The sequence below is a fragment of the Monodelphis domestica genome, chromosome 8, assembly GCF_027887165.1.
Source record: "Monodelphis domestica isolate mMonDom1 chromosome 8, mMonDom1.pri, whole genome shotgun sequence".
Lineage (NCBI taxonomy): Eukaryota > Metazoa > Chordata > Mammalia > Didelphimorphia > Didelphidae > Monodelphis > Monodelphis domestica.
The window spans coordinates 241,854,974-241,865,745 of record NC_077234.1 but is presented as its reverse complement, the minus strand read 5'-3'; the positions used below and the strand labels follow the sequence as shown (position 1 = coordinate 241,865,745).

The window sequence follows — 10,772 nt, the reverse complement described above, 5'->3', positions numbered from 1 at the left end:
ATGGCTGAGGAAAATGACACGTTGACAACTGACTTTATCCTCACTGGATTTACAAATCACCCAGAGATGAAGATTGCCTTATTTGTAGTATTCCTTATTATCTATTTGGTAACCCTGGTGGGGAATCTTGGACTGGTGGTATTGATTTCAGTTGAACCTCGACTTCATACACCGATGTATTTTTTTCTTGGTAACTTGGCTTTTATGGATGCTTGCTGTGGCTGTGCTGTAACTCCCAACATGTTAGTGAACCTCTTTTCTAAGGATAGGATGATTTCTATGTACGAATGCATGACACAGTTTTATTTTCTTTGTGTGGTTGAAACTTCAGACTGCTTTCTCCTGGCTGCCATGGCATATGACCGCTATGTGGCCATTTGTAACCCATTGCATTATCCCATCATGATGTCAAAGAAGCTCTGCTTTCAGATGCTCCTAGTGTCCTACATAGGTGGTAATCTGACTTCTGCAGTCCATGTAGGCTTTGTATTCAGATTAATTTTCTGTAGGTCCCATCGAATAAATCACTTCTTTTGTGATGTCATGCCATTGTTCAGACTTTCCTGTGTTGACCCTCACCTTAATGTACTGATGATGTTTATCTTTTCAGGCTCAATTCTCGTCTTCACCATAGTCATTATCTTAGTCTCCTATCTTTACATCCTTTTCACTATCTTCACAATGAAATCCAAGGAGGGACGAGGCAAAGCCTTTTCTACCTGTGCTTCCCATTTTGTGTCTGTCTCAATATTCTATGGCTCTCTCCTCTTCATGTACATTCGGCCAGGCTCTGTGGATGAAGGGGATAAGAACATGCCGATCGCTATTTTTTATACAATAGTCATTCCCTTTTTAAATCCTTTCATTTATAGCCTGAGGAACAAGGAAGTAATCAATGTCTTGAAAAAGAATCTGAAGAAAAAAGTGTCACAGGACATTTGAGGCAAAATTTATTCTCTGTGACTTAATGATTCAAGTGCAAGAAAAGTTTTCCTTAGAAATGACACAGAGAAAACAAATCCACATTTTATTAGTGATTTTTAAATGACACAATCTTAAGGTTGAACTGAGCTGACAGTGTGTAAGGGAATAAATGCATTAAAGAGTGTTTATTTTACTCTAAGGCTAAAATCAATGCAGCAAGGAAACATTTATTATTTCCTGCATACCGAGCTCTGTGCTAAGTTCTTGATCTATTGAGACAAAACTGAAACAGTCCCCAGGCCCTGAATGTTATTAGAAGGTAAATCTAATAGGTCGGAAACAATTTGTAGATGTGTCGACATCTACAAAGAAGACGAAGAAGCAAGGTAACACTGAAAGGATTAGAAATTGAAGAAGATAAGACTATCTCTTGCCGAAAGGGGCCCTTGTCTTAGTAATGAATGAAAAAAAGGTTTTGTTTAAAAATAAGAGCTTCATAAATACAACCTGATAAACTCAGATATATTTAGTGATCTCAAGTCCTGGTTATTTGCTTAGAAATGGCACCTGTGTAGTTACATTTGTTTCTGAACGCTCTTGGCATTTTCTCGAGTGATTGGTTTTGGAAATTTATTTCCACAGACTGTGTCTCTTCTGCCATTATCATAGGAGTATAGAACAGGTTAGAGCTGGAAGGGACCTCAGAAGCATAGCTATTTGGCAGACGAGGAAACATAAGCCTAGGGGAGGCTGAGTTCCTTACCTAAGGCTCCATGGGTATCAAACCCCAGAGGAAGGCTCTGTACTCAGGTTCTTCAACTCTGGAACTGGTGATCTTTCCTGTCCGATGCTGCCCATCAGTTTGGTGGCACTCGCTGTCACTCATACTATTTCAGGGTCATTATTAGTAAGCTAACCTGGAAATGACATGCTATCCAACTTAATTAAACAACTCTTATCTTGTTATATTCAGTTTTCCTGTAAGCAATCAAGGCTACCAAAAAACATCTAACTAGAATACATATTTTTGATAAAGGAGAGAACAGAAATTTATCTCCAAAGCCCAGGCAGCAAAGGAAAATACATAGTAACAACTCTTCCTAGAAATGTAATCCTCATCCCTACACAGCCTGAGCCTGGGTCCTCTCGGTCGTGGATCCCCCCACTCAGAAGTCAGTCCCAGATTCAAGGACTATTTTGGTAAATTAGAAACATATGAAGCCCCACTGATATTTCTTTTATTAAACCTCACAGAAGAATTTAGGTGGGGGGCAGCTGGGTAGCTCAGTGGATTGAGAGCCAAGCCTAGAGACGGGAGGTCCTAGGTTCAAATCTGGCCTCAGCCACTTCCTAGCTATGTGACCCTGGGCAAGTCACTTAACCCCTATTGCCTAGCCCTTACCACTCTTCTGCCTGGAACCAATACACAGTATTGATTCTAGGATGGAAGGTAAGGGTTTAAAAAAAAAGAATTTAGATGATTTGAGCATCAGAGCACTGCACAGCAAGATAAATAACAAGGAAAATCCTAGCCATAAACACAGGGCTATATTGCCCTATAAATGCCTACATCGATTCAATTTAAATCTTTAGGAATTTATTAAGCACCTGACATATGACACAAAGTATACATATATGGACACCTATCTACATATATCCCTAATGGGATAATAATATCAGTGAACTGTTGCTACAAAGTAGACGTAAGTGTGTGTACGGGATAGTATCATGGAGCCACCGCTACCAAGTAGCATCCCCTATTTTGCTATTTCTCTTCACCTTCAAGTCTCTCTTGGAAGTAAAATCAGCTTATGTTTCTCCTCTGAGTTCTCTGCAGCTCTCAGCTTCCATCCTCGGTAGTGAATCCACCATTCAGGCGAAAGCTGCCCTTTTGTCACCTTTGGCCCCTGCTCCCCCATTGGTGGGTCGTTCACATGTCCTGCTATTCCAGGCCGGGCCAGATTCATCCCTGCCTCCCTTTCCGACAAGGCGAGCTTCCTGCTGGCTTCCTTGCCACAGAAATGTATCCTGTGTGCTGCCTTCTTCCCTTCCCAACCTCCCAAGGAGACTTTCCAGATGTGGAAGCAGAACCAAAACAATACTTCTATTGCTCCTGGGGACAGGTGTGCCGACCTCTTCTCCTTTTGTCTCCCGTCACATCTCAGCAGTTTTCTGAACCACAACAGCCCTCGCTGGCCCTCGCTCCCTTCCATGTGCTGTCTTCAGTGGTTCCTTGAGAAAAGGCATTGTGTTTGTTTTTGCGTCTGCATTCCCTGTGTACAGAGAAGTGCTCATTTAGCAAGCACTCCACAGACCCATTCATTTCTTCATCCACTGCATTATTGCTATTCTAGGCCTTTTTCCTCTATGAAAAGAGCTCCATTAGCAGTTCTCACCTACAGCTTCAGGAGTTAGCTCTCTCGTGATATAAATACAGCCCAGCAACCAGCAAAGCTAAGGCATCGACTCTGTCTTTAGAACTCTCTCATTTCTTCCTCAAACTCCTCTTCCTTTTCTTCAGTCTCCACTTTGAGGGCAGGTAAGCCTTTTACTCTAAAATTCTTTCCATTTCCTTCCTAATTGTGGTTTATGCAAATGTTTCTGGAAACTTCATTAAGAGAGCCTTGGTGGGACTGACTCGTGATCATCTTTGTCCTAATTTTCTCCTGCAACAAGGTCCCTTCCCTCCCTGTTATTGGTGTTGTGGAGTCCATTTGGCAAATATACCGGAGGATACCCTTCCTTCTCCAACTCATGTTGTTGCTGTTGTTGTTTGGTCATTCCTGACTCTTTGTGACCTCATGGACCACAGCACTTCAGGCCCTTCTATCCCCCACTATCTCTCAAGCTCTGTCCAAGTTCCTATTCTTTGTTGCTTTTGTATCTATCCATCTCCTCCTCTCGTGCCCTGTTTTCATTTTGCCTCCAATCTTTCCCAACATCAGGGTCTTTCCAAGGAGTCCTAACTTCTCATTATGTGGCCAAAGTATTGAAGCTTCAGTTTCAGTATTTGAACTTCCAGGGAATTGTCTGAATTAATGTGGGATAGACTAATTAGATCTCCTTGCTCCAAATCATTTTACATATGAGAAAACGGAGGCAAACAGGGTTAAATGACTTGCCCAGGTTACACAATCACATGACTAGTGTGAGTGATTTGAACTCAGGTTTTCCTGACTCCAGGCCCCATACTCTATTCCCTTGTCCTGTTTAATTGCCCACTTTCCTCCCTGTACTTGTCTAAAAAACTCATATCCACAATCTGATTAGAGTTAGACACTTAAGTGAAGGTGATATTGGCATCTCCTTATTCACATGCTTCCCTCTGAAGTATGATTATCCTAACTTCTGGATTTTGGCACCTTTCAACACTATACTGCAGCTCCTTATTCCAATAAGGATCTCCTTAAAGATTTATCTTTTTCTATGGATACAACCTATTTCTTAAGGGCCTTGTCATATAGTTTTGAAGCTCCTATAGTGACTCAAGTCACGTGTATGATTATAACCAATCATGGCTTCTATAATTTCCTTTATGATCTCAAGGGCTTTAGTAATTTGATGGCTGGCTACTGACTCATTACAGATTATTGCTATTATTCCTGGAAACATCCTTCCTTATCTCTGCTCACATAGCTTGCTTTGACTCTTCCAAAAATAATAGTGAGAGAGAGAGATACAATAGAAAATCTGAAAATCAAAGAAGAAATAAAATTAAAACTAAACAAACCCCACTGAATTGATAAATAAAACGAGAACCTATATTTCAAGAGGGCAGCAATGAAATACATAAATCATTAGCTAATCTAACTTTGTCAAATGAGAAGGAACCAAACTGTCAATATTGAAAAGGAAAAAAAGAAAAACCTACAATTAATCGCAGGTGTGACATAGTAGAATTAGGTTCTGGACCTAGAGTCAGGAAGATCCAAGTTCAAATCTTGCTTAAGACACTTAAAAACTATGTAGCTCTGGGCAAGTCACTTAACTTCGCTTTGCCTTAGTTTCATTAACTGTACAATGGAGATAATGATGCCTATTTTACAGGGTTATTGTGAGGACTGAATGAGCCAGTATTTGTAAAATGTTTATTTGCCAATGAGATGGAACAAAGTAGGAACTAGATAAATGCTTATTCCCTTCTCTTTCATCCAAAATGAGATAAAATAAAGAAAATTATTAAAACCTTGTTTGCTCAGTTACATCTGAATAAAACTCATAATTAACATGAATTGGATGAATATTTACAAAAACATGAAATGATCAGATTAAAGATCATTAAATAATAAATGAAACAAGAAATAGATTTTTTAATCAGATAAAATCATAAAAAGAAATTGGACATCCTAAATGTATCCCCAAAAGAAAAAAAAAGACAAAGCAGATAGACTTAAAAGTGAATTTTATGAAATAGTAAACAATGAATTATACAAGTTGCAAACAAAGGAAAAGAAAGGATCCTGGAGTCAGAAAGATTTGAGTTCAAATTCAGTCAGACTGTAGCATCAGAAATTTGTCCAATCCACAATAAAACAGCTGAGGCCACGCCAGCAACTTGGACTCCTTCCAACAAATAGGATCCCAAGCCTTCCTCACAATCCGAGACCCCTACCTTTTCCAGAGTACAGCCTTTATTCCTTTGGTGCCCAACCCCATCCTTTCATGTCTGGTCATCCCAGGTATCAGTGAGTGATTTCATTGGTGAGTTCTGGGTTCGACCTCGTCATGTTGTTACTAAACGGTATTTTGACATAAAGCAGTTAGCTCACCTAACCCATTTTTGTGCCAACCGATTTATGATCAGGTCTGCTTTAGCAGTCTCACTTTAGTTTCTTATTTAGGCAGCCCAACTAGCTTCATGAGGGTCACAAGGGAAGCAATAGTAGATGGAAGAACTTTCCCCCATGTTTAATCTATCGTGGGATTTTCCACTGAGGCTTCGGACATCTGGGTGGAGACACCCTTCAAGCTATGCTGTCAAAAATTAACACAGAATTTTATGAGAGGAAAGACTCTTGTTTTTAGAAACTATTCAATTATGAACTATAACTAGTCCTTATGATGATTATTTTTAACAAATTACTATTTACTATCCCTTTGGAATCACATTAAACTAGATGATACTGATTAGAACTAATCGTAGCGATAAAATTATTGATGTAAGATTGGCAGGGGTCTACTAAAGTACTGTAGGGGTCAAATTATTTCTCAAAGACAGTTATTAGCGATGTGACCTTAGGCCAGTCATTTAACTCTACTTACCTGAGCTTCCTGAGCTGTAAAATGGAGATAATAAAAGAACCTATTTCACAAAGTTGTCAGAAGGACCAAATGAGATATTAATAAAAGGCTCTTGGCACAATGTAGGAATTACATATAAATTATTACTCGAGTCATTCCCTTCCCCACTGATGACATATTATTTTCTGATATGGAATCATTTGAAAGTGCCCAAAACTTGGGTGACAAGAACTTTCTTTTCTGATTCTTTAATAGATGTGGCTAGAGCATCTGCAGAAGTAATTGCCAGAGTGGATTTCCAACAGGGTTGATTCTCAGGGTGATGAATGAAGGGGCTGAATGGGAAGCACTGACATTGCCAAGGCTTCGGGGCTCACAGTCCTAGGCTGTTTCTATTAAGGGCTGAAGGGAAATGGTGATGAAGTAGTGGTGAGAGCCTGGCCTACATGGCATACGCTACATCTTGTCTTTCCCTCACAGTGGCTTACTGCTCCATCTGGACCAACTTGCTTCCCTAATGAGTAGCAACCAAGATAATGTATGGTAAAGAATGGTATAAGTCTTCTAATAAAGCAATAATACCCATTTTATTCCCATTATTTGATAAAGTCCTCGAAATGCTTGCATTAAAAAAAGAAAAAAGATATTGTGGAAGTAATCATAGACAAAGAAGAAATAAATGAAGACGACATGATGGTTTATTAACAGAATCCTGAGGATTCAACTAGAATTACTTCAGTAAACATAAAATTAGCAGAATATAAAATAAAACCACAAAATCCCAAAAGAAGGTGAAAGAAAAATAAATTTCTTTCAAAATAAACAGATTTTATAAAATATCTGGGACTGCACTGCTGAAGACACAGTAGAATTATGCAAAAAACAACTATAGAACATTTTGTAGAAAATAAAGGCAGACTTTTAAAAAGCAGAGACTGTTCATTGCTTATGGTTTGGCTGTGCAAAATTATTAAAATGAGAATGCTACCTAAAGGAATTATATAGTTAGTGACAATCAATCTAGGAAAGGGTTACTTGATATAATTATAAAAAATAATAAAGTCAATCTGGAGGAACACCATATCAAGAATTTCATAGGAAATAATGAAAAAGGAAAAAGAATGGTGGATGTCAAAGTATACTCTAAAACAGTAATCATCAAAATTATATTGAATTCATTAATATTGGAAAAGTTTATCAAAGGATAAAATTAGGTACGGAAGACATAGAAGCTATCAAACATTATAGCATAGTGTTTCAGAAATCTAATAATTCTAACACATGAGTTAAGACAATATTATTATTATTATTACTATTATTAAAACATCTGTACCAACACAGGGTATTGGTTCCAAGACAGAAAAGCAGTAAGGATTAGTCAAAAGGAGTTAAGTGACTTGTCCAGAGTCACACAGCTAGAAAATGTTTGACATTAGATTTGAATCCAAAACCTCACATGTCTAGACCTGGCTCTCAATCGAATGAGCCACTTAGCTGCCCCTACATTATTAAAAATTTCTATGTAGTCTGGTAGAAATTAGGTTTAGAACATCATACCATACTACATACTAGATTAAATGTCAAATGGATACATGATTTGGATTTTTTAAGGTCATATAAAAAAGAAATTAGAGAAGTAGAGAAGGCGATACCTTTCACAGCTATGTATGGAAGAAAATCTTGACTTAATAATTAATACAAAGCATCACAGGAAATAAAACTATGTATTTTTATTTCACAAAATTGAAAAAAAGTCTTGCACAAGTGAAATCAATGCAGTACGAACTAGAAAGGAACTAGTTGAGGACTTAATTAAAATCTTTGCAGGAAATTTATTTGATAAAGGTCTGATAAGGAGAGTGGGGCTAGACTTGTGATTTCACTAAGAGTTCACAGGGACTCCTTAGTGAGGGAACTTCCTCTACCATTCCAAGTTAGCATCTTCTCTGCAACTTCTACTCTTAGTTGTCTAAGACACTGACAGGTTAAAGTTACATGCCCAGAGTCAAGTGACTCTGTCTTCCTTACTCTGAGATTAGCCTTTTATCTACTGTGCCACATCTATCAAAGATCTGTTATATAAGAAATTGATACAAATATGTAAAGACAAGAGTCTGTCCCAACCAATAATAGAATCAAAGTAAGATAATCAAACTATCAACCATATAAAATGATTCGTCACTAAGAATTAAAAAATACAAATTAAAACAACTTTAATTAATTTAATTAATTTAAATCCCACCTCATACTTGTCAATTGGCAAATATCACAAAAATGGAAAATGACAATTGTTGAAGAATTGTTGGGAGGACTAAAAGATAAAAGAGGAAGTTTTGTACCCCAAGAGAAGGCTTGGACTTTCGGTATGGAGAGAGGGAAAGAGAGGAGAGCCCCCTTCTCAAAGTGGGGTACAGATAGCAGATGTAACGGGTTGGCTCAGAGAGAGAGGAGAGGGTATTTTAAGATTTTCCCCCTTCTGCCTTCCCTCCTTAGCTAAAGCTGTTCTCTCCAATTAGCTCTTGCCCCTCTTGTCCCCCCTCCACTACTAGAGACCCAAAGGTCTTCCCTTGATCCATTCACTCACACTCAGCTTGGTGAACAGATAACTTTTCATATTAACTCAATCAGGTAATACAAAAGGAACAGCAGGCAGGGAAGAATGGTTAAAGGAAAGTGGGGAAAGGGTGTCCCTGTCTCTATCTAATCCTTTTCCTCCCTCCTCAAGTTTGGGGGGAACCCAGGCCTTGGCAGCCTGAGCCCCCTGAGAAAGTCAGATTGACTCACCCTTGGCCAACAGGAGCTGAGGTAAAGTCTGCTCAGATTTCTATTCAGAAAGTCCCTTCAATTGGGAAGTTTTGGGGGGAAAGATTTCTAGTCACCAGCAGGAAAAATGGGTAACCCTCAGGAGAAAGTCTTTTTCCACCTTCTCTCTTTGGCTTCTCCAGACCGAGAGCCCCTCACTGTTCTCCCAGCCAGTCTTCTCTCCTCAGGATTCCACGCCTGAGGCCTTTCTCCCCCACCTCACACACCCTCCACCCCCACCCCTGTGGAGGTGATGAATTTCACATACTCTTCAGTCCAGCACTTTTTCTCTAGTGCCAGCCTCTATCACATATTCAAAGAGTTGTGTATTGTTCTGACCATTCTGAAAAGCAAATTGGAATTATTATCCCCCCAAAGTCACTTAAGCAGTCCCTTTTGTTTTAGAAAAAACCTTGAAGCAAAGTAAGTAACCATCCATTATGAATGACTAAAGAAATTATGGCATATTAATGTACCATTAGGTATTAATGAAAGGGACAGATTTAGAGAAACCTAAGAGGAGTTTCATGAACTAATTTAGAGGAAAGTGAGAAAAACAGGAAAATTATATCGATTATAAATAAGAGGAAAAACCCAACATGAGAAACTAGAAAGAAAACTAAAATATTTGAAAAGCATAATCAATGCAATGATCTATCAAGATTGCTGAATATTTATGAGGAATCATGCCTCCTATCTCTTGGCAGAAGGGTGGATTAAAAGTCCTAAAAGTAAAACAGGACATACATTTTTCACAGATCACCAGTAAGTAGATTGGTTTTTAACTTATTTATTATAAAGAAAATGAGAATCCCTGACCCCTGACCCATTTAAATTAGACCACAGATGATAGAATTAATCTGTATTTAGCTAAAAGATGTGATTGATCTAGGACAATGGTTAATTAGTTTATTATTTTTAATAATAATAATAAATAATTTAATAATAATAATATTAGTTAATTAGATTAACAGAATTATAGTAAGATTAATAGAATTCTAGTAATTATATTTTATAAAGAAAAATTTAAAACTACCCAGTAAAGCTAGCTACTTTCTTCTCTGTAACCTAGCATATTTTTCAATAATGTGTGATCCATCAAATAAGCAGAAAGCTTGTCAACCATATAAGGCAAGTCCAGATGATGAGTGGTGGGGGGTTGGAAATGTGCTGACCCTTTGACTGAGGGACATTGCTAGCATGTCAACTTGATGGTCATCCCAAACAACCAAGACTCAATAAGAAACTCAGACACCTCATTAAGAAGGGAGTATTCAATCATTGATAGAAAATATATTTCCTGCTCATTGTCTCTAAGTGAATCACCCACCCATTGAGACCTAGGATTGGCAGTTGACTATAGGGGTGGGATTTTGAATGATCAAAAAAATGAATTATGTTTTAAAAAAAGGGAGAAAACTCTCATTCTATTATCTTAGGTGGGAGGAAACCTAATGACCTAGCTTTACTGAGAGACACCAGTCTCTCTCAATAAACTTGTTATTGAGTTGGAGCTTTTCCCAGTTGAAAATTATTCTCCACAATTTGCCACAATTACAAGGGAATACTTCTCCCCACACTACCCAGGGGAGAGTTTTGGGAAGGAATGCTAGTAAAAATGACACAAAAAAGGGGAAAATAAAGAGCATCAATGGATCATTCTTAAAAAGCATGACAGAGAGTAAAAGGAAGTTCATAAGAGGACATGGAGAATCAGGATAATATTGGATCTATCATGAAACATATTTATATATTTTAAGATAAACTGCATGAATAGAGATTCATGGTATAATATACCATGTCTT

At 38.0% G+C, this 10,772-nt stretch overlaps 1 protein-coding gene across 1 annotated transcript; it reads left to right on the top strand.

Moving 5' to 3' along the window:
- Positions 1–942, top strand: LOC100031316 (olfactory receptor 5K1-like). Its single transcript, XM_001380578.5, has one exon. It carries the CDS (start codon positions 1–3, stop codon positions 940–942), a length of 942 nt encoding a protein of 313 aa, XP_001380615.2.
- The last annotated feature ends 9,830 nt before the right edge of the window (positions 943–10,772 follow it).